The 23,772-nt window shown below is 46.4% G+C and overlaps 1 protein-coding gene across 2 annotated transcripts in view; it reads left to right on the top strand.

Moving 5' to 3' along the window:
• The window catches only part of ALK (ALK receptor tyrosine kinase), a 710,702-nt gene that overhangs the window by 683,097 nt on the left and 3,833 nt on the right, over positions 1-23,772 (top strand). For both annotated transcript variants that reach the window (XM_084791237.1, XM_084791238.1), the window contains 9 exons: positions 964-1,150; positions 2,934-3,024; positions 3,128-3,192; positions 4,654-4,783; positions 7,224-7,321; positions 11,937-12,029; positions 15,266-15,367; positions 22,440-22,574; positions 23,185-23,275. In XM_084791237.1, coding sequence (XP_084647363.1) covers positions 964-1,150; positions 2,934-3,024; positions 3,128-3,192; positions 4,654-4,783; positions 7,224-7,321; positions 11,937-12,029; positions 15,266-15,367; positions 22,440-22,574; positions 23,185-23,275 — 992 coding nt within the window. The remainder of the gene's footprint in view (positions 1-963; positions 1,151-2,933; positions 3,025-3,127; positions 3,193-4,653; positions 4,784-7,223; positions 7,322-11,936; positions 12,030-15,265; positions 15,368-22,439; positions 22,575-23,184; positions 23,276-23,772) is intronic.

Raw genomic sequence — 23,772 nt, 5'->3', positions numbered from 1 at the left:
GAAAGCTGGCTTCTGAGCCTCTTCCATCCAACCAACGTGAGCTTATCTCAGATCGCAGAGGCTCAGTATGGGCCACTTGGCTATAAGATGCCCTGATAGATGGGCGGGTACAGGAAGCCGTGCAGAGTGTCCCAGAAGCATGCAGGGAGACTCATTCATAGGAGACCTGAGATGTCTCTGATGGCCATCTTGGATCCCAAAATGGCCCCCCAAGAACCTTATTAAAACACCCTTCCACTGTGTGGCCTCCAGATGCCTCTAACTAGCCTTTTCCTGTCATTCCTTCATGTCTAACGGATCCAGGCCATCTCCCTAACAAAATCCTGGCCTGTCCACCTATGAGTATTAGTTTTAATTTTCAACGTGACAGATTAGAATTACCTGAGGAGATCATCTCAATGATGGAGTGTATAATTTAGGTTGACTTGTAGATATGTCTGTGAGGTTTTTTTTTTTATTAATTGGGGTAACTGACATGAGATGACCCACTCTAAATATGGGCAGTCATGTGCTCCCAGGCTTGGTTCCTGGATGTATTTTAAAGAGGGAATGTAAGCAGAGTTTGGTCACGCACACACTCCTTCTCTGCTCGTGACTATGCATGTGACGAAACAACTCAGGTTCCTGCTGTCTTGACTTCCTGCAGTAACGGGGCTGTGACCTGGAACCGTAAGCCAAAACAAACCCTTTCTCCTCTAACTTACTTTTGTCATGCTGTTTTATCACAGCAACAGAGACAGAACACCATCCCTGTAAGGCACAGTAAAATCTTTCAGCTAGGTGATTTTTTTTTAAGGATCACACTAGCTTTCCACTCTGATGTGAATAAGCACTTTGCTAGTAGGTATTGCTAACAGTGAGAGGAGAGTTTGACATTCAGGGTCTGGAGGGGGGGGTGGCCCCTGCTGGGCTTCAGCTAAAGGCCCCCAGGCCCCGTCACAGCAGACACCCATCTGTCTGCAGTCTACCGCCGGAAGCACCAGGAGCTGCAAGCTATGCAGATGGAGCTCCAGAGCCCTGAGTACAAGCTGAGCAAGCTACGGACCTCCACCATCATGACCGACTACAACCCCAACTACTGCTTTGCTGGCAAGACTTCATCCATCAGTGACCTGAAGGAGGTGCCGCGGAAAAACATTACCCTCATTCGGTGAGCTTACTGTCACAGTCGCAGGGCTGCAGGGGTTTGCTGTTGTTGTTGTTGTTGTTGTTGTTGTTGTTGTTGTTGTTGTTGTTTTCTGTGCCATGGATGCCTCCAGCCACAAGGAACCTGAACAGCCATCCTTGGCTATACCTCCAGCCTCTCAGGGAGACAAAGCTCAGTGTTCAGAAGCTCGTGGGAATGCGTGCTTCTTTCAACACCCTGTGTGTTAGGGGCTGGAGAGATGGCTCAGTGGTTAAGGGCACTGGCTGCTCTTCCCGAGGTTCTGAGTCCAATTCCCAGCAACCACATGGTATCTCATACATCCTGTGTGTTTAAGTAGTTTATTCAATAAGATGGATAAATTGATGAAAAGAACAAAAATGCTCAAAATCCATCATGCACACTTTCCAGAGGATTTTTAGCCCCGCCTCCTGTTCTCTGAGCATCCAAAACGCCCATCATTTCCTCTATCATCCATATTAACACTCCACAGCAAGGACCTACCAATCATCTGTCCCTGTCCCCGGAAGTATAACCCTCTTCCAGACACAAAGTCATCCCTAACCCTTGTCCTAACAGATAAGAGAGAGCCACTAACTCTCCACTGAGTGACTAAACACTCGGCCATCTTTATGAAGCCCTGTATTTCATCTATTTTCTGTGTGATGTAACTCAGGGCCATAGGATAGGTGAGTTACAAAGAAAAGAGGTTTGTTTAATCTCCGAGTCAGGATCCTAGGTCTATAACTCTGTCGGATGATGATGACCCTCTTACTGGCAAAGACAGAGCTGGGCCTATGAAGCCATCCAGATCTGCCCATGGGAGGCTCCCCGCTAGGGGCCTTGTCTCTCTGAATCACCTCCCATCACAACACTAATGTTCCACATGCTTAACACCTCACGGTCAGGATTTCATCTCAGCATGTGAACCTCGAACCTCAGCAGACCTGTTTTCACCAGAGTTCAGATAAAGAAAAGGAGGCCCGCTCACAAAGGAAACAGTTTCTCTAATATTCTCACTGGCTGTACAAACACGGAAGGGCGGACCCCATGGCCAGCATGGGTGGGCAACACAAGATGAACTCGGTGGTATTTTTGGTTTTATTGGAAGGTTTTATTTTTCATAATGCTTTATCTGGATTGTTGTTGCTGTTGTTGTTGTTGTGTTGTTGTTTTGTTGTTGTTACCTTACAGGTCTTTTACTTGTATATTGTGGCTTCCAGTTTTGTGTTTTTACTTCTGAGTGTGTGAACGTATGTGTCTTTGAGTCTGTATGTGGTTTTTGTGCTTTTTTCTTTGGCTCTTTTTCTTTTCAGTTTGTTTGTTTTGTCCTATTCTGGCTTATTTGTTTATTTTTGTCTTTTTTAAAAATTTGTTTTGTAGTGTGTGTGTGTGTGTGTGTGTGAGAGAGAGAGAGAGAGAGAGAGAGAGAGAGAGAGGGAGACAGACAGACAGACAGACAGACAGACAGAGAGAAATAAAGGGTGTGGCTTGGGGTGGGGAGATGGAATTGATCTGGGAGGAGTTGGAGGAGGGAAAACCATAATCAGAATATATTGTTAGAAAATATATCCATTTTCAGTTTAAAAATTAAAATAAGATAATTTTGGGGGGACAGGAGAAAGAAAAGCAATGGAAGCCCAAGGTGACGTAGAGAAGCCAAGATGCAGGTGTAACTTCTGAGTGGTCATCCTGCCTCTTGTGTGTACACTGAATGGGACACTAATCTCAAGGACCCCAGCTGCCCGTGGCTCACTTAACTATGACTTATCTTGTCTTCCTGGTACAGGGGCCTAGGCCATGGCGCATTTGGGGAGGTGTATGAAGGCCAGGTATCTGGAATGTCCAGTGACCCAAGCCCTCTACAAGTGGCTGTAAAGGTGAGGGGTGGCTCCACCTTTCGCCTTAGCCTTAGCATGAGGACCCTGTAAGCTACAACTCACACAGCTCATAGCCATCTCCTCCTCCCGCCCTCCCTTCCAGACGCTGCCGGAAGTGTGCTCGGAACAGGATGAGTTGGATTTCCTCATGGAAGCTCTGATCATCAGGTAAGGGCACAGAGACCCCAGCTTTTCTCCCCATCTCCATCGATGCATACAAAGATCTTTCTAGTTGATGGGTGTCTCCAAGGGAAATGGGGTGTATTAGTCCAGGATGCCCCAACCCCCGCCCAACAAGCAGAAGGCTCCTTGAAGTGAAACAATCCCAATGATTATATCAAGTGACTATTCCAGAACTGAGGTCCTTTGTCCATTCCAGCTCATAGGTCCAGTATAAAGGAAGGGAGCCCATAACAGGGTGACCGATAACAGACCTCCACACCTTGCATCTACAGTGACAGGGCTGGCTGCACCCTGTCACGATGAGTCAGGCCTGGGTGGACACTGGGAACCTCCTGACAGCAACTACTCGTGACATCCAGTCTCCTGATGGAAGAGGCAGACAGTTGCCCCTGAGGCCTGAGGAGGCTCACTGCTGCCTTTGACACTGTGGTGCCTCCTGCCGTCCTGACCCAGGGAGGAGGCCTGAGGTCGCCCAGGTTGACGTAACTAGAGAATGCAGCCAAAGCTGTATAAGTGATACGATTATGGGCTCTGTAAAAGCAGGAAGAGACACAGTTAGGCTAGTACTTTGCTTTAAAAACATTATCTGTTTTCTGATTGTGTATGTAATGTGACAGTATAAAATAAAACCTAAAAGGTGTACAGTTGTATAGAAGGAGAGCTTAATTTTGTAATACTCCTACTAGGTTATAATAAATAGTTACATTACAGCGTATAACCACCACCTTCCCAACTCACAGTATGTGTGTATACATGTGTGCATGCATGTATACATGTGTGTGTGAGAGAGAGAGACAGAGAGAGACAGAGACAGAGATTCCTAGCCCCACTATCCTGCATATCCTAAAATGACAAGATAACCCAAATCTCAGAAACTCATATCCCAGTCAGTTCCTGCCTGTGTGGAGTTCACACGAGATTGCCAAGTCCAGTGGGACCATCTCTCCTCCTGACTCGCTTCCACAGACAGTCACCCGGCAGGTCGCATGCTGTCCCTTTCAGAAACCAATCCTTCAACTTCTGCCTGAGACTCTCTTTAGAGATCTCTGCTCACACATACAAACACAAATATATGCACATATCGATACATACACACACTCTCGCACACACACATATACACGCTCACACACACACCACAAACATACACACACCTGCTCATACGCATATCACACAGACTCACAAACACATGTACGTGTACTTTTGTCACCTCAAAAGTTCTCCCACTCCAATAGAATTCTCTCCTGCTAATTCAACTCCTGATAGGCCTGCCCAATCTGTGCAGCTCCCCAGGGAGGCTCACCTTTGGCTCCACCAGAGACCCTGCCATCCATATCTATGGAGTACGGCTTCACAGCATGGCTGGTGGGAATATGACTCTGGGTCTTGCTCCTCTTGCATGTCCAAGACCCAGCTCAATTAATTGCAGTTACGTTTTCTGCCTTGTAGCAAATTTAACCACCAGAACATTGTTCGTTGCATCGGGGTGAGTCTGCAAGCCCTGCCCCGCTTCATCCTGCTGGAGCTCATGGCTGGGGGAGACCTCAAATCCTTCCTCAGGGAGACACGCCCACGCCCGGTGAGTGAGAACATGCTGTTCACAGGGACTAACAGGAAGTGGACAAGGACTCTGGGATGTCTGGTCAGTGTGAAACAGCCCCACTTGGGCTGGGATGTAGCTCTTGCTTGATTAAGTGCTTGCCTAGCATGCACGGTGCCTGGGGTTCAACCCCCACATTGCATAGACCAGGTGCAGTGGAACACATCTGGGAAACAGAAAGAGAGTAGGGGGTTCAAGGCCATCCTTGGCTACATAGTGACTTTGAAGCTAGCCTGGGATAAAGGAGCCCCTATTTCAAAAAGAAATAAGTAAGTAGAAGGAATATGTCCCACTTTAGGATCCTCCACAGTGTTTGTATGGGACCTCTAAGAAGTACCATCCGCCCTCCCCTTGAAAATGAACAGCAGGATGCTGGGTGATACAGGCAAACAGGCTAACTGCATTCCGAAACCAGTCTCATCAGCATCCTCCCCCGCCCACCAGCTTTCACACATGACAACACTACCCTGGAAAGCAAATACTGCAGCTTTCATGCCATTTTACAGATGTGAAAACTGTGCTTCTGAAAGGTTACTGGCGTGCCAGGGGCCACAGGAAGGAGAAAGCTGGGGCTGGAACTCGGGACTTGGAATTCTTGGTTCAGTTCCAGCTTTCCGTACTGTTTGTGGAAACGGCCCTTTTGAAAGCAGCTTTATATATTGGAGTGCTTTCCTCCAGAGCCCCACCCCCACCCCCATTGCTGGTGTATTTGAGCAAGAGCTTTCCGGGGGCAGGGGGAGGGGCTGGAGGGTTTGTTTGGTTTCCTCCATATACTCAGGGTCACAAAATGCCTCTTAACTCATAGTGTTTGGTTGACTGTGAGAAAGGAATGAAACTTTAGTGTACAGAGCTAATTCCAGTAAATCTCCACAGAATATGCCGAGAGATAGCCCAGGGACTTGGGATGGAAAAACAAGGACACTGCGAATAGATGGGTATAGCCCAGCCTCTAGGTCTGGGGTCTACTGGATTCCAGGCCTGAGTCCCTCTAAATCAGTGGTTCTCAGCCTTCCAAATGCTACCACCCTTTAGTTTAGTGTCTCATGTTATAATGACCCCCAACCATAAAATTATTTTTGTTGGTATTTCATAACTGTAGTTTTGCTACTGGTGTGAATCGTAACGTAAATATCTGATATGCAGGGTATCTGATATGTGACCCCTGTGAGAAGGTCATTTGACCCACAGGTTGAGAACTGATGCCCTGGACTCTTTTGTTTCATTGATCATCTCTGTATCCATAAACCACATCTTGGGGATCTCAAAGTTTACTTGGGCACATTGGTAAAATAAGCACAGTACAAAAACACAACAACATGAATATGACACTGGATGGTGACACACGGCTAAACAATTTGGGCATTTAGATTGAGATGAGGGGTCACCTTCATGGCACTGCCCAAGAGGCCCAGAGGGGTGTGTCCACAGGTGGTGTAGCATACCAAAGAGGCTTCACACAGAATAGCTAAATGTTGCTCTGAATTGCCCAGCATTTTCCAAAAAGGTTTTATGCCAAGATCTTAAAGAAAATTAATGTTTAAAAACATTTTTAAAGCTTCATTTATTTTCTTTTATGCACATGGGTGTTTGGCTTGCATATATGTCTGTGCACCATGTGTGTGCACTGCCTGCACAAGAGGGTGTCAGATGCACTCTGGACTTATATACGATTGTGAGCTGTCATGTGGGTGCTGAGAATCGAACCCAGGTCCTCTAGAAGAGCAGCCAGCGCTCTTAACCCCTGAGCCATCTCTCCAGCCCTGTGCTTTAAAGCATCTCAAGGGCTGGAGAGATGCCCTCAATAGTTAAAACACTTGTGGTTAAAGTGCTTGCCACCCATGGACTGGAGTTTGTGTCCCACATCATTTCATGTAAAAGCCCCGTGGGCATGGTAACCTACCTGCCGTTCCTGCCACAGAAGGCTGAGAGGGGGGGGGGCGGATTTCCAGAACAAGTGGCTAGCAAAACTGGCCATATTGGCAAGCTCTGGGTGTGACTGAGACACCCTGCTGCAGTCAGTGACTAAGATGAAAGAGAGTGATTTCTGACTTCAACCTGGGGCCTCTAATGCACACACATGCACAACCACCTGCGCGTGCACGCGCGCATGCGCACACACACACACACACAGGGGCAGGGGGGTGCTTATCAGGCTGTAGCATGTACCTGAAGTCTGGGGTAGAAGGGTAAGTAGAACACATTAAAGAATAGGAATGAATGCCCTGCTGGATTCTGTGGCCCAGACACCCCAGCCCAGGCTGCACTTAGGACTCACCTGGGGGCACTTTTAAAGGGGCAAGACCCCGGGTAGAGCAGCATGACAGAGCTCAACCTCCTCCCAAACAGAAGCCAGACACACACCCCCCAACTTCCTCTCTCCTGCAGAAGCCTCATCAGCAGTGCTCTTGTCTTCCCGCAGAACCAGCCCACCTCCCTGGCCATGTTGGATCTTCTGCACGTGGCTCGGGACATCGCCTGCGGCTGTCAGTACCTGGAGGAAAACCACTTCATCCACCGGTGAGTCAGTGGCGTCCGCTGCCACCGCCTTGGCCTTCTGAACGCTCCCCTGCTTGTCCCAAGAGCAAATCCCCCTCCCCCATTTCTAGTGCAGACTAGGTCTCTCTCCAGAACGGTTTGGGTCAGTCATCTTTGTCTTTGGAAGGGAACCTGTGTCCCAAGGCATCTCCCGTCCGTGTGAGCAGTATCTAAATGTTCTACACTTCCCCTCAAGGGCTAGTTAGAGGCTGGTGAGCACGTTAGCCCTTCCATGCTCCACCTCCTGCCTTTACGTTCAAGCCTTATATCACCTTGAGAGTTCTCTGTCTGGAAACTGCAAAGGAGTCCTTCATCAATCCATCGTTGTATCCGCAGCATACTGTTGCATACTAAACATTGGCTCGATAAATTAACTTTTTTCTAATATACTCTGAAGAAAAGCTTAATTACAGTTCCCTTTACTTCTGTGTCATTTCTTCTGCCATATGCGAACCTTGGACTTAAGTGCTATGTGGACTGAAGCACACTCACACTCAGTGCTCAGGGACATCATGGATTCTTCCTTGTGGTTGTTGACGACAGCTGACCTGGAATCTGAAAAGTCAAATATATTATTGGGGCCTTCGCAAAGCTCTTCTTAATGACTTGTTCTAACTCCATAAGTGATAGCCTGGTGAACTCCCAATTATTTATCAGCCAGTGTCTTCAAACCATGTAAGGCATGCCCATCGCCATTCGCACACTTAGGCACAGAGTAGACAAGGCCCTGTGTGCATTTAGAAGGGAAGTGTGTGAGCACGCACAAGCCAGGCATCCTCCCTGATGGGCCGAGGGAGGCAGACATCAGGAAGTAGGCGCTGCAGGTTCTCAGAGCCCCTCTGGAGACCAGGCAGTAGGCTCTCTCGAGCCACCTCCTCCCTTCACTGCCCGTTCACTGCTTTGGTTCCCCAGTCCTTCCTCTTGGTTCTAACCTTTTCCAACTTGCAAGCCATTCGGGTCAACAGGAGTAAAATGGCAACCAGGACCAGTCCTCTGTGCCTTCACCCAAAGCTACCCACTCGGCTGCCTCTTTTCATTGTGCCCAAAACTTTCCACAAGCCTCAATTCTGGGCTCTACCATTTCTCAGTTGAGGCAAGTCTGTGCCCCTTTGGAAACCAGCCACTGTTACAGCCACCTTCCCATCTTTTGCCCATGGTCTGTAAGTCTGGATTCATGCACTAGCAATCTGTGTCTCACCTTGGTGACTTGTGACGTCTGCCTTTGCTTCCCATGGAGATGGCTTGAGGGATCATTTCCTGATCCACTTCCTTATGATGCTGCCCCACGTTCTGTAAGAGAGAACAGGATCACGTTCTCCCAAGATGCCCACCTCCATCCAGATCTAAAAATGGTTCCTGGAAATCAGAATTAGATCTCCTAGTAATAGTTTGATTTCTCTCTCTCTCTCTCTCTCTCTCTCTCTCTCTCTCTCTCTCTCTCTCTCTCTCTCTCTCTCTCTGTGTGTGGGGGGGGGCGGTAAGGAGGGAGAACATTCATGTTTGTGTGGTTGTATGTACATATGTCTGCAGGTGCAAGTGTGTGCACACACACGTGGAGGCCAGAAGATGGCAACAAGTGCTTTCTTCAACCATTCTCCACCTGACTATTTCTGACAGAGTCCTCCCCTTATTGCACAGCTCATCACTTCCGCTAGGCTGCCCAGTCAAGGAGCTTCAGGGATCTGCCTGTGTCTGTGCAGCCTCAGTGCTAGGTTACAACTTCAAGCCACCGCCCCTGGTTTGTTATGTGGGTGTTGGGAGAGCCAAGCTTGGCCCTTCGTACTTCCATGGCAAGCTCTTTACCAACTGAGTCACCTCCCCAGTCTCTCGTTTCGTCCTTTTCAAGAAATTAAATTGTCAAAGGGCAAGCAAAGATTGTGTTGAATGACTTGTTTGAAATGAAAAGAAATGTCTGGAAATTTCCTACCACCGTCAGAGCTTTCCTCCGGGGCCCCTGTGGTAGTTTGTATTAGGCAAAGGCCTTTTACAGCTTCCCACTAGCTAAGAGGATCATGGGAACTCTCACCCTCAGAGTCCCAGACTGCCACTGAACTCAAAGCAGACTCTTTCACCAGAGCTCCACACTCCCACATTCTTTCTTCACTAAAATCTGTTGCTTTTGGACATGGACATTTCAAGATGTATGTACTGTTCTACCAATTCCTCGCGTGTTTGGTGGTATTATTTATTTCCTTATCATTCAAGCCACTTTTTAAGCAATAATCTCATACATTTCCATGAAGAGACCTTTTGGGAGAGGTAAACATTTTCCCCATCCACGTCATTATATTTATCTTGAGAATTAGAGGCTGGTTGTTTTCCTTTGTTTTGATGCTGTTTTATGCTTTTAAGGATCTATTTAGACATTTTGTCAACTACACTGCTTCTCAGAAATTCAACCTCAACCTTAGGAACTGGTTCCCAGCATCCAATTCTCATGCCAGAAATCTTTAAAAGTCAAACCTTTAAAAATATTTAAGTTTAAACACTTATTTCTTTTGGATGTTTTAATGACTATAAGTGTTGCCTGCATGTGTATGTGTATGTACAGTGTGTGTGTGTATGTGTGTGTTACCTGTGGAAATCAGAAGAGTACTGAAACCACAATTACAAATGGTTGTGAGCCACCACTGGGGTGCTGAGAACTGAACCCAGATCCTCTGCAAGAGCAGCGAGTGCTCTTACCTGCTAAGCCAGTGATAGGGTCTCACTAGGTAGCCCAGGCTGGCCTAGAACTTGCTCTACAGTCCAGACTAGCCTCAAATTCAGGTCCTCCTGTCTGAGACTTTCTAGTGCTAAGAATACAGATTCATGCTATCTTCTCAAGCTTCTTCTTCTTCTCTCTCTCTCTCTCTCTCTCTCTCTCTCTCTCTCTGTGTGTGTGTGTGTGTGTGTGTGTGTGTGTGTGTGTGTGTGCAGGTGTGGTGTTATGAATGCATGCATGGTTTGCATACATATGGGCACATATGCGCGGCACGTGCACATGTGTGCTCATTCACGTGGAGGCCCAAGAGTGATGTCAGAATTATTCTCTATTACTTTTCCACCATATTCACGGAGGCAGGGTCTTCCAATCAAATGCAGAGCTCATTGATATGGCTGGTCTTGATAGCCAGCTTGTTCTGGAGACCCCCTGTACCCACTGTCAGGTGACAGAGTTGTGGGCCTGCCCCCACCATGCCTGGCATTTATTTGGATTCTGAGGGATCTGAATTTCATCATGCTAGAACGGTGTGTGCTCGAACCACTGAGCATCCTAATTGTTAAATGCTGTCTTGGCCAGTTGTATATCCTCCAAATCCTTCCTCAACCAAGGAAACCACTCAATGTATAAAAACACCATCTGTGCCCCCTAAGGTACTTCTTCCCCCCCCCCCCTGCTCCATCCCCAACACATGTCTTTAAAATGATCAGCACCACATTCTAAGCCTCTGGCTGGGGCCTCAGTTCCCACGTGTGTGTCAGAGGGGAAGGAGCTGTCTCAGGTCAAGGTGGACAAGTCCAGCAGTGCACCTCAGAGGCATGCAGCAGGAAAATGAGCCATCTGGAGCTCAGGAACGGAGTGCCAACTTCTCAGAAAATGTGACTCTACAGCTGCACAGCTTATCAAAGGCATTAGGTAAAAGTTATAGGTGTCAGAACTATATTGGCTACTTTTTTAAAAAAAATCTAGAAATGCTTAGAAATATGGTAACCTTTTAGAATTTGAAGTCATAATGTTTTGGATAGAGCGCTTCTTCAAACTGGTGGCAAAACACTAACCCATCCTGTGTGTATAAGAGCACACCAAAGCTGAACAGCATTTCTCATGCCCCTGTGTCATCTGTCCTTAGTTTTAGATTATTACATTATATATATATATATATATATATATATATATATATATATATATGTGTGTGTGTGTGTGTGTGTGTGTGTGTGTGTGTATATCATTATAACGCCTGTGTGTTTTAATGAGAATTAGACTTTAACAATCCCTAGAACACAAGAAAAGACCAGCAAGTTCTACTTTATATTACACTTGGCATGATCGCTCATATTTCACTAAGCACTTTATACTAGTTGCTTTTCTCTTGCTGAGACAAAGCACTCACAACCAAAAGCAATTCTAAGAGAAAGCATTTATTTGGGCTGATGGTTCCAGAGGGAGAGAGTCCATCATGGTGAGAGAAGCACCAGGAAGCTGAGAGATCACATCTTCACCTGTAAACACACAGAGAGAGTGAACTTGAAGTGGCGTGAGGCTCTCAACACTTAAAGGTCACCCCTAGTGATGCACTTCCTCCAGCAAGCCTCTGCCTCCCAAAGACTCCACAACCTCACCCCAAAATCACTACCAATCAGGATCCAGGAAGTGTTTAACTACGTGAGCCCATGAGGGACAGTTCTCATTCAAACCACCACAGTTTACAACCAGGTCCCCTAGTCCTGGTCTAGAATCGGTGCTGCTATTTCTTTCACAGTGAAGTATAACATAGCAACATAAATACAGGGCGAAGAAAAGAGCTGTTTGGGCTTCATTGAAGGTGAAGGAAGATCCTAGGACGTTTTATACATAAATTTGACAATCTTATTTTCTATCTATTTTTCTTCCCAGGGATATTGCTGCTAGAAACTGTCTCCTCACCTGTCCAGGAGCAGGAAGAATAGCAAAGATCGGAGACTTTGGGATGGCCCGAGACATCTACAGGTGAGAGAATTGCTTTGCTCTGCCGAAGCCTTCCTCCACCATCCAGTGTCCTCAAAAAGATGCGCGTGATGACTTGCCTCTTACATCCTCTGGTATCTTCTCAACTCTCCACATGGAATTTGAACGAGTGTCTTCCAAGCCATAGGACCCTTTCATCTATTTCTGGGCGGTACTTGACAGCATGTCTCCTCTCAGCTCATCTCTCTTACCTCTCTGGTTCCAGCCCTCCTATCCTGCCATGTTCTAACACAGAATAACATGAACACTTGATGTGGAAAAGCTTCGGAATGGGCTTTAAATCAATCCCTCCCCTCAGACATTCTAACTGATTGCAGTGGCGTTCATCGGGGGCAGGAGCTCCCCAGGAAGGGCCAGGTACTGGGCATTGATCACACTCAGAGACATAGAAATGTAGTTCAAAACTCAGAAGTCCCATTCAGCGTCATTGTTTGATTATGTGTTTGTTTCCCTATCACATTCTCAACACTACATAAAAACTACCCAGGAGGGAACGGAGGGGTAGCATAGTGGTGGAGCAGCTGTCATGCACATACAAGGTCCCATCTCAGTCCTCACCACTATAGATATGATAATGACTGTAATAAATAAAGGGTTTTTAATATAAATATAGCAGTTCCGTTGCACTTTCTCCTCATACTTCCCAACCTGTAGTTTCTTATTTTTCTAATTACTTACAACTATGACTTGGTGGATGGCATGAGCAAGCTGTACTTACAGGGTCACTAACTGGCCCCTCCCTAATGCACAGAAGTGGGACGATGGCTAATACGCCTTTCATTTTCTGAGACACGTGTAAGAGTATTGGAGGCCACAGAGGACTTTGGTGAGAATAAGAATCTCCGAGGGGCAAGGGTGTTACTGTCATGCTGGGACCTTAAGGCATCGTGTATGGAGGACAGAATCACTGAAGAAATCTATCCCTTACAGGCATCCCCTATAGGCATCCCTTACAGGCACCCCTATAGGTATCCCTTACAGGCATCTCTTATAGGCATCCCTTACAGGCACCCCCTACAGGAATCCCTTACAGGCATCTCCTATAGGCATCCCTTACAGATACCCCTTATAGGCATCTCTTATTGGCACCCCCTATAGGCATCTCTTACAGGCATCCCCTATAGGCCTGTGCAGAGAGGCCCATCATCCAGGTGATTCTGTATTCTGTCAAGCTGAGAATCGGCGCTAACCATCACAGCTTCCTCCACACACCTCTGCATGCCTCCCGTGTTTTCTCAGGACATTGGGGGTCACCTCCAGTTTCAAGTACAGCAGTCTAGGATGTTATCCAGCGGTCCGTGCCCTATTGGGTCTTCCCTATAAATTCATCTATCTCAAGTATGTGTTGTGAAGATGGAAATCTGACTTCCAGGAGGTTGTCAGAGAGGAAGACCACAGCTTCAGAGCCCTCGGTCTTCAGTCATGTGCTTGACTCTGCTGCTTCCAGCCTATGGTATTACAGTACATAGGGACAGGGGCACATGGCACCATGTCCACCTCATAGTGGCCAGAAGGCAAAGATAGAAAAAGGGATGACTGGACCATGGTCCACATATCTTCAACAGCACTCTTCTAACGACCTAAGTGATGAAGCAGTGATTTAGGGCAATGGTTCTCAGCCTTCCTAACGCTGCAGCCCTTTAACACGGTTCTGCATGTTGTGCTGGCTCCCAACCACAAAATTATTTCTGTTGCTACTTCATAACTGTAATTTTGTTACTTCTTGGAATCATAATGTAAATAGTTTTAGAGACAGAGGTTTTCCAAAGGGGCAAGACCCCAGCCTGAGAACTGCTGACATAGAGGTTCTCCTCCGTCCCGGAAGTGCTGCAGGCTGGTGACAGGCTATAGTGCATGGCATCTAGGTACAGTTAGATCTAAACCAGGGCAATCCCTTATGGCCAGACTTCAACCATGCATTTGTAGATATCCTGGGCCCGGAGTGGTCTCCGGAGAGAACTCCATGACCAGCTCCATAAATGCCTCCCTGTGAGGCTGCCCCCTGCCACTTCCTTTATTTTTAGATACATAAAACCAATCTTTCATCCATAGAACTCCATACCTACTGTATTATCACACGTGGTGTCAACGCTGCAATTTCAGGTGTGTGTGTGTGTGTGTGTGTGTGTGTGTGTGTGTGTGTGTATGTGTGTGTGTGTGTGTATGTGTGTGTGTATGTGTGTGTATGTGTGTATGTGTGTGTGTATGTGTGTGTGTGTATGTGTGTGTATGTGTGTGTATGTGTGTGTATATGTATGTGTGTGTGTATGTGTGTGTGTGTGTATGTGTGTGTATGTGTGTGTGTGTGTGTGTGTGTGTGTGTGTGTGTGTGTGTGTTTCTTCCACTGAACTGCATCCTTGGAAGAAAGAGAGACTATGATTTATTTATGTCCTCAGTGCATGGCAGAGCACTTGATACATTCTACTGCTCAGAACATGTTTATTGAAGTCATTAATTAGTGCAGACAGCTGGTAGGAAGCTGCCTCCCACAACACACACAGGCACAGAACACCAGGCTAGGTGTGGAATTGGCTTAACGGGTAAATGAGTTAATTTATTAGTTCTTATTAGCCAGTTGCATCAATGGCCTTACTGATGAAAACTAATAAATTAATTCCTCTACGTGTTAAACCAGCTCCATGCCCAGCTCTCTGCCCTTCTATCTGAGTGTGTCATGGCAGGCACCCTCCGGCCAGCTGCCTAAGTTATTTGTGGAGTGCCTACAGTGAATGAAACGCCACTGTCTACGTACCATGGAGGAGCAGACATGACTGAGACACGAGCCCTGTTCTCAGCCCTCTCGTTCTGGAATTTGAATTGCTGTAGGTCATCAGAAACACACTGTACTTGTAAGGACGGAGCAATGCTATTCATTGTGAGTTATAATAAACAAAGCCCAGCAGGGAAATCTAAACAGCTGTTAGCAGTGATCTTAAGCCCTGCATAGATCTTTTCCTCCACGGCCCCCGGTGGGCCATGAAGTGACACCAAGATTCTTAACTGAGTGATCTGTGCTCCCCTGCTCTCCTCCCCAGCCACCGAGGACCTGTCTTTAATTTCAGTTTTCTCACAGGCCGGCCGTGTGGCTGCCCCTCTCTCAAGCTTCCGGGCAGAGCTTCTGTTCATGGACACACACACACACACACACACACACACACACACACACACACACACACACACACTCCAGATCCAAGCTTGGCTTCTTCTTCCCCTACAGGGCCAGCTACTACAGAAAGGGAGGGTGCGCCATGCTGCCAGTGAAGTGGATGCCCCCTGAAGCCTTCATGGAAGGAATATTTACTTCTAAAACGGATACATGGTGAGTCTTTCCGCTGTGGCTGGAGGTGATGCTCTTGGAGCAACAGGTCCACGCCCCTCTGGGAGCTCCTCTGCCAGTGAAGGGGGGAAGAAGGCATGGCAGAGGCTCTTAAGTGATCATTTATCAGAAGGCTCCTAAAGGAGCCTTAAAATGTACATTGCAATATCCTACCACCTCCAGAGCTGACGACTCAGGAGTGGGGTCCAGATGAACTTGCATTTCTGCCCAGCTTAGCAATGATGCTGACTTCAGAGGCTGGCAGGCCACACATCAAGACTTCCTTATCACTTTAAATGGCAAATGGAACTCAAGCTCTACCACAAAGCATGAGCATACTTGTACACACACACACACACACACACGTAAAGAAGTCTTTTGAATTGCATTAAACCCCATAATAATAAGAACAACAGAAAGGAAAAAAACAAAACAATTTAAAATAGGTTAGACCTGGGCGAGTTCGTTGACAAGTCACCCTTGATTTCAAAGAAAAGAAAAAATTTTGATGCCCACAGTGCAGATCCAGGACCAGGATGCTCAGCCTCCTGAGAGTCCAAAAGGCACAGGGATTGAAAGTACGGGCACAGCAAATAGGAAAATTGCTTAAAGGTCTGCTTAAGAACAAACCAAAGCCTCCGGCTCTACCTTCCACCCTCTGAACCTTGAGGCCTCTTTTTCCTTTGGAGTCAAGCCCCGCGTTCTCCCCGCAAGGGAGATTTGGCTGAAGCCCCTCTGGTCTTGGCAGCATAGATGTCATCAAGCCTGAGGTGCCCAAGCGTATGCCAGGGCCGTTTTCAAAGTCTGTCTAGTTTAGGGTATGTCCCCTCTGCACCAAGAACACTGGCAGCCATGAAATCATGGGGTTCCTAATCCCAGAAGCCCACAACTGTTAGCTGCCTCAATGACAAGGCCTTAAGATGGCTGTCCTGGCGTTTTATTGCTGTGAAGAGGCCACACCTCCTCCTGATAGTGTCACTCCCAGTTAGCTTATAGGGGCCATCCATTTTCATTCGAACCACCACAATGGCAGAGCTCCCTTCGGACCTAGGTTAGACACTCTGAGCAAGAGCCTTGGCTGTTTCTAGGCCAGTGAGATTTGCCTAGACCTAACAACCCAGTGGGTCTCACACCAGCAGGTCCCCTGGCACTCATTAGCAATGCAAATGTGCAATTTTCCAGCCCCCACCTCAAGCTTCCTGAGGGTGTATGATTAAGTTAAGGATCTTGAGGTTTTTGTTTTTTGTTTTTTTGTTTTCCTGGATAATCTCCTGGGACGAGGCAACCGATGTGACCAGCGGTCCTGTTGAAGTGGGGGATGGGGAAAGTCTCCATATAGAGAGGAGTGAGCAGTGTGACCCAGAGCCTCTAGTGAAGCAACCCCGCACGTGAAGGGACCCCAGCCACCATCAGAGAGGCGGGGACGAACAAGCAGAGGAACAGGCTGTCTCCTATAGGAGCCGCTCTCACCCTTCCTAATGCTGTGGCCCTTTAATACAGGTCCCCATCTTGTGGTGACCCCACAACCATAAAATCATTTCATTGCTACTTCATCACTTTAATTTGGCTACTGTTATGAATCATAATGTAAACCTCTGATATGCAGGATCTCTGATATGTGACGCACACCCCCAAAGGGACCACGACCCACAGGTTGAGAACTGCTTGGAGGGAGCAGAGGCTGGCTGGCAGTGCCACATCCGCCCAGCAGTCTCCATTTCCGACACACCCATGAACAAGTTTCTGTTATGTTATGCCACCCAGTAAATGACTTTTTTTTTCTGACTACCACGGGGAAAAAAAAGCCACACCTGGCCATGGCGTAAGGCTAGCTCACTTTCTATCCCCTCAGTTTTGGATATGCCTATTTTAAAATAGAATCAGCCAGCCAAGAACAGTGACCATTTGAGAGAAGGCTCTAATGAAGAGAGTGGGCAAGGAGGAAGGAAATATAAAATAATAGGAAAATTCTTTTAAAATTACAATATCCTCAGAAATAAAATAACTGCAACCCCAAGTTAAGGACAGAGGTTATTTTACTTTTTTTTTAAATATTAACTTATCTGTTTATGTTATGTATGTGAGTGTTCTGCCTTCATGAACACCAAAAGAGGTAATTCAGATTATAGATGCTTCTGAGCCACCATGTGGGTGCTGGGGAATTGAACTCAGGACCTCTGGAAGGGCAGCCAAGTTCTCTTAACTGCTGAGCCATCTCTCTAACCTCAGAGGGTTGTTTTAAAACAGTAATTTTGGGGTTGGGAAGATGGCTCAGGCTTGCCAGGCAGGCATGTGAACTAGAACTCAGATTTCCCAGGCCGTGTGTAAATCCTGGGTTAGGTGTGACAGCCCACCTGCAGGCAGAGACCAGGGATCCCTCCAGCAGACTGGCTGGTGAGTGCAGCCATATTGGAGAGCCCTGAGCTTTACCGAGACGCTGCCTCTGTGAATAAAGTAAAAGAGAGATGGAGGATGAGTCCCAGCATCAACCTGAGGCCTCCACATACACCTGCACCCACCTGTACTCACACCGTACACGTGCCCGCACACATGCGCACCATTTGCACAAATGAAAGTGGAAAATAAAGCAATGCTTTTGAGGGGAACATCCTTAGGGGCCAGAAGGTGATCGGCACCCTGCAGGAGGCCCTCCGAAGCCCATGTGGGTGTAGACAGCAGCTTCCTTGTGAGGACACAGGAGTGGGAAGGAGGAAGCAGGAGACTCCCAGTTGAGAAAGCTGGCAGACGGGGCCCCAGCCAGGAGACCAGGACCAGCATCAGCATCCTGTCACCTTGACAGCACATACTCCCGGGATGAAGGGATGCGAATGGCACTCTGTGGTCCTCTCCAAACTCCTCAGCCCCAGTGTAACCATGAGGAAAGCAGGTGGTTCCCAGATGAGCACTGTCCCCAGATGAGCACTATCCCCAGATGAGCACTATCCCACTGAATCCTGAAGGAACTGCTCAAACCTGCCAAGGCCAGCAGAAGCAAGGACATCGTCCAGAGGAGCCTAAGAGAGTGTGACAGCTCAGTGTGATATGACATCCTAATGGGATCTAGGAAGACCACAGGGAAATTCAATGAAAACTGAGGAAATCTAAACAAACCATAGGGTTTTAGTTAATAAGGCCTTAATGCTGATCTGCTAATTGTAATAAACGCAACCATTTAATGTGATGCTGGGAATAGTTGAGAACCGACTGTAGTGTCCTTGGAAACTGTATTTATAATACAGCCCTTCACAATGTGAACCATTCTATTAAAAAATGAAGGTTTTTTTTTAAATCTGATAACTGTAATGTAAAAGTCATAAACAGGTTGGAGTACATACTTAAGTGAATCTCCAGGGAAGTGAAACAATTATAAAGAGATGAGAGATGTAGGAAAGAAGGAAAAGGAAGCCAATTGATCTGATAGCCCAGCAAAATAAGAGTCCTGGGAAGAAGGAAATGGGAAACACAGAACATGAGAATGTCACAGGAGTAAAGGACATCTTCCAGAGCAGAAGGCGCATCTCCAGGGTACCCACTAAGAGCCAGGCCACACAGCTTGAGAACCACAGACAAGTGTAGCGCCATGAAATCCCAGGCCAGTGCTCATAATGACTCTGTGTGCTTCTGAGCAGAAAAAATACTCAGAGAAAAATGGCCAGAGGTATCAAAGTGACATGCAAATGGTTCCTAGCACAGAAAACACAAAACAATGGAAGTGTCTGTCTGAAAGCCCCACGTGGAGGTAACGTCCTAAGACAGAAGGCGTCCTTTCCTGACCTGTGTTGACTATTTTGAGCAAGAGGCTTGGTTATTTCTAGGCCCGTGAGATTTGCCTTGACCTAACCCAGTGGGTCTCAAAGTGGGGTGCACAGGACAGAGATAGTGGGCAACCGGGAGCTCACCATCAGCAACTCCAAACCTCAGCCTCCCATGCACCCCAAGCCTCATGCATCAGGAACGGCAGAGGCGGAGGAATAACACTGGCACCAAAGAGAGAGTGGCAGCCGCCTAGCCTACCCAGAGGTGGAATGACGCCAGCAAGCCAACAATCGTTCTGAATACACCAATGTCCTGTGACCCATGGGTGGTGCCTCTTCCTTGTTGCACTTGGTTTTTTGTTTGTTATGTTGTTGTTTGTTGAAGTGGATGGGGATCTTCTTTCCCCCTTAGAGGTCAGAAAGATCACAGGGGAGGGGATAATTCATGTTCCTGGTGATTTGCAGGGGGGTTAATTTCACCAACATGGTACCCTTAGAAGCATCCCAGCTGTGGAGAGGGTATTTTCTCTACCACCTTAGGACAATGTTTCCCAAGAGCAGAAAGCTGCATCCAGATACTAGACCGGAGATGGATTTCCTTTCTCCAAAATCTGATCATTACACTAAGAGTGGGAAATAAAATTGTCATCAAAGGAGAAAATATTATTTCTGGAACCTAATAAATTGTGTCTCAAAAGTCCTTTAAAACAAATAACAGGAAATCAAATACAGTTTTAAAAAGAGGAGAACATCTCGTTTGATATCAAAACGCAGACAGAAAAAGTAAAACAGAATACTGTCAATGCAGAAAGCAAACCGATGAAAGGAAAGGGTGGGCGTGCTGGTTGAAGACAGCCCTGTCTTAATCAAAAGCCAATAGGGGAAGGGAGAAAGATTTTATAAAGTGTTGGAAGGATTGTTCAGAGAAAAAAATGTGACCCTTCCCTCCCACTGTGTAAAATTCTAAGTGTATTGGAGGAGATAGGAAAAACAGGCACACCTAGAAAATAGTAAATATTTATTTAATCTTTAGTGAAGAGAAGATTGCATAACTATAAAACACATAGAAGAAATCACAAAAACTTAATAACTATATTTAACTACTTGAAAATGCAAGCCTTTGACATGCTAAAAAATTATATCATAAAGCAACTAACAGAAGTATTGTGGCTAGGCTTTAAGGACATGCAGCAACGAAGCAAGAAGATTGCAGTACCAAAGCCTGTCTAGCTACATAGTGAGTTCAAGGCCAACCCGATCCACCACTCAAAATTAAATTTAAAAAAAAAAAAAAAGGAAAGTAGGGCAGGGGACTCAACCAAGGAGTTAGAATGCTTGCCTAGCATGAGAAAGACTCTGGAGTCAATCCCCAGCTCCACCTCAAAATCCACCAAAAAATAAGAGCTAACATCTTTAAAACATACAAAGAATGTCTACAGCTCAGAAGCCAAATCGAGATACTAAAATAACATGCCCTGACAGATAAAGCCATGAAAAAGATGTCAACAGACAATATAGAAGAGAAAAATAAAGAGTAGATTAGCAAACTTTAGTAAAACACCCGATCATGTGACCTGGAGAGATTGCTCAGCAGGTAAAGTCATTCACCACCACACCGAGTTCAATGCCAAGAACACGCACGCTGGAAGAAAAGAACTGACTCTCTAAAGGTGTTTGAGTTCCACATGGGTACTGTGCCATGCCCTCCCATAATTAATTAATTAATATAAATTAATTACCTAGTTAATTAATTTTAAAATGAATGTAAAAAATTAGGTTGGAAATACTTCCCCACCCTGAGATTTCAGGGGGGTGGGGCCAGGATCTGGGTCTACAAAGATGGCGCAGTGGTCAAGAGTACTGGCTGCCCTTCCAGAGGACCTGGGTTCAGCTTCCAGCACCCACAGGGTGGTTCGCAACCATCTGATGCCCTCTTCTGGCCTCTGCGGGTACTGCAGACAGCTAACGCACAGACATGCATGCAGGCAAGACACCCATACACATACTACAGCAGCAACAACAAAAAGAATAAAGGCAAAATTTTAAATTAAAAAAGTTATTCCACCATATTTTTTTCTTTAATATGAGCAAAAATTATCATTGCTGTGCATACTGAGAGTTGTAGAAGAGTTAGCACTAGTGGGTGGATAGAATTAGGTGCTCAAAATCAACAATGTATCTGGAAGGCTTCGGGCTTGTGAACTTAACTTCTCCTTATTATTCTACAAACAGCATGGATTTTACTATTCTGTTAGCTTCAGATGGTTTATCCTAAGGAAGTCTTTTAAAATAGACAACAGCTGGCTGTGGTAGCCCATCCTGCAGTCCTAACCCTCAAGAGGCAAGGAAGGGGTTTTTAGTCTGAAGCCAGCTGGACCATGTAGCAAATTCAAAGACAGGCTACAATACAAAATGAGACCGCGTCACAAAAGGTGAAATAAAATTAACTAAAACCAAAGTGCAAAAAGATGTCCACACAATGTTTAAAATTTCTGAAAACTAAAAGCAATGTGGTAAGGCAAGCCATGCTACATCTCAAGAGAATGTTTCACAGACACTTCGAATTCCACTTATAAAATTGTTAGCATGGGAAATGATTGCACTATAATGAAATGGACAAACTTATCAAAGTTCTATAGCTATGAATATATAAAAAGTCTAGGCACAGAGCTTGAGTGGAAATGAAAATTATGCTAACAATATTTATCTTTAATGGAGAATCACATGTCATTGGTCCTTGGTCATTCTTTCACTTTTCTGGATCTAGAAAGCCCACTGGGACTGCAGACACAGCTCAGCCAGGATGTATGTATAGGGACCCTGCTGGTTCAATCTCCAGAACCCACGAGAAGGGAGGGGGGTTGAGTGCAGCTCACAATGCTAGGGATTGGGAGACAGAAACAGGCTGACCCATGAGGTTCGCTGCGAGCCTTCTTGGAGAACCCTGGCCACTGACAAACTGTGTCTAAAAATATATTTAAAATTGTTTAAAGTATGTTAGGGGCAGGAGAAATGACTCCATAGTTAAAAGTACTTTCTGCTCTTCCAGGGGACCTGGATTCAGTTCCCTGCTCCCACACCGAACAGCTCACAACCACCTGTAACGCCAGCTCCAGGGCATCTGGCACCCTTTTCATGCCTCTGTAAATACACACACACACACACACACACACACACACACACACACACACACACACACACAAGAACCCTTTGCTACTGAACATGGCATGATAAAAAAAACATACTAAAAACATGCTTAGGTGTAAGTGTGTGTGCACACGCATCTGTATCCAAATCTTTGTCTTCTGTCCCATGCCCAGGTCTTTTGGAGTGTTGCTGTGGGAGATATTTTCCCTCGGGTATATGCCATACCCCAGCAAGAGCAACCAGGAAGTTCTGGAGTTTGTCACCAGCGGAGGACGGATGGACCCACCTAAGAACTGCCCCGGGCCCGTGTACGACCTTTGGGAACTTCCTACTAGAAATTGAGCATGGTTTTGTTTTTATGTACTTGGATCTGTTTTTGCTCCTTTAACATTAAAGGGTTGGTGGCAGCCTTCTTTTAATATGTCCCCAGAGTGTGCCACCGACTTCAGAATAATGGGTGGGTCTTCCAGACCTTCAAACACAATAATATCATCCCAGAAAGGTACCCACTGCCTGGCTGGAGGCTGTGGGCTCTCTAGCCCTACACAATTGCCTCTAGGAATGTGCGTCCCAGACCCACTCAGTCTGCCCTGCATTCTATCTCTCTCTCTCTTTCTTAAATACCCACCTACACCCCCCTTGTGGGTTTTTCCTGTCCCCTATGGTATTCTCTCACCTCCTTTCTAAAAACAAGATGGAGAATGAAGTGCCCCGTCCTAAATGTGGCTGTAGAGAAGTGGCATTTGATGTATCTGGGTGTCTTTCATCATGACTCACATTTGGAAGTGATTCCCTATCCCACCAGCAGGGGGCAGCATAGACTCACCACGTGGACGTTCGTGTGTATCCCACCCAGGAGAGACAGAACCCTCCTTCCGGTGCTTCTCCCGACTTTCATTAACGTGCTCCCTCTTCCAGATACCGGATAATGACTCAGTGCTGGCAGCATCAGCCGGAAGACAGACCCAACTTTGCCATCATTTTGGAGAGGATTGAATACTGCACCCAGGTATAAATGTGTTCTCCCCTTGACCAGCCTCTAATCCACACGAGAAATAATGCTGATTGTGAGGCGCAGGGTTCCTGATCTCTGGAGTAATATTATTGGCCTCTCGCTTTGTCCGTGTCCTACAATAAACACTAGAAACTTTCACTTTATTCACCAGCACATATTAGGTACAGTGTTGGACAGGATCTATTCAATTCACAAGCATAACTAAGTCCGTGTGTGTGTGTGTGTGTGTGTGAGAGAGAGAGAGAGAGAGAGAGAGAGAGAGAGAGAGAGAGAGAGAGAGAGAGAGAGAGAGATATTGGATTTTAACAATTAAAATACAATGACATCATTTCCTTTTCCTCACCCCAACTCCTCCCATCTCCAACCCTTCCCCCACCCCCACCCCCACCCCATCCCCCTCCTCTCAAATTCATGACCTCTTTTTCTTTGCTTATTATTATTACATATATATGCATATAAATACAACCTACAGAATCCACGTTGTGTTCCTT

This window comes from Acomys minous, assembly GCF_964271855.1.
Source record: "Acomys minous genome assembly, chromosome: 8".
Taxonomy (NCBI): domain Eukaryota; kingdom Metazoa; phylum Chordata; class Mammalia; order Rodentia; family Muridae; genus Acomys; species Acomys minous.
This window is presented reverse-complemented; position numbering and strand designations above follow the sequence as displayed.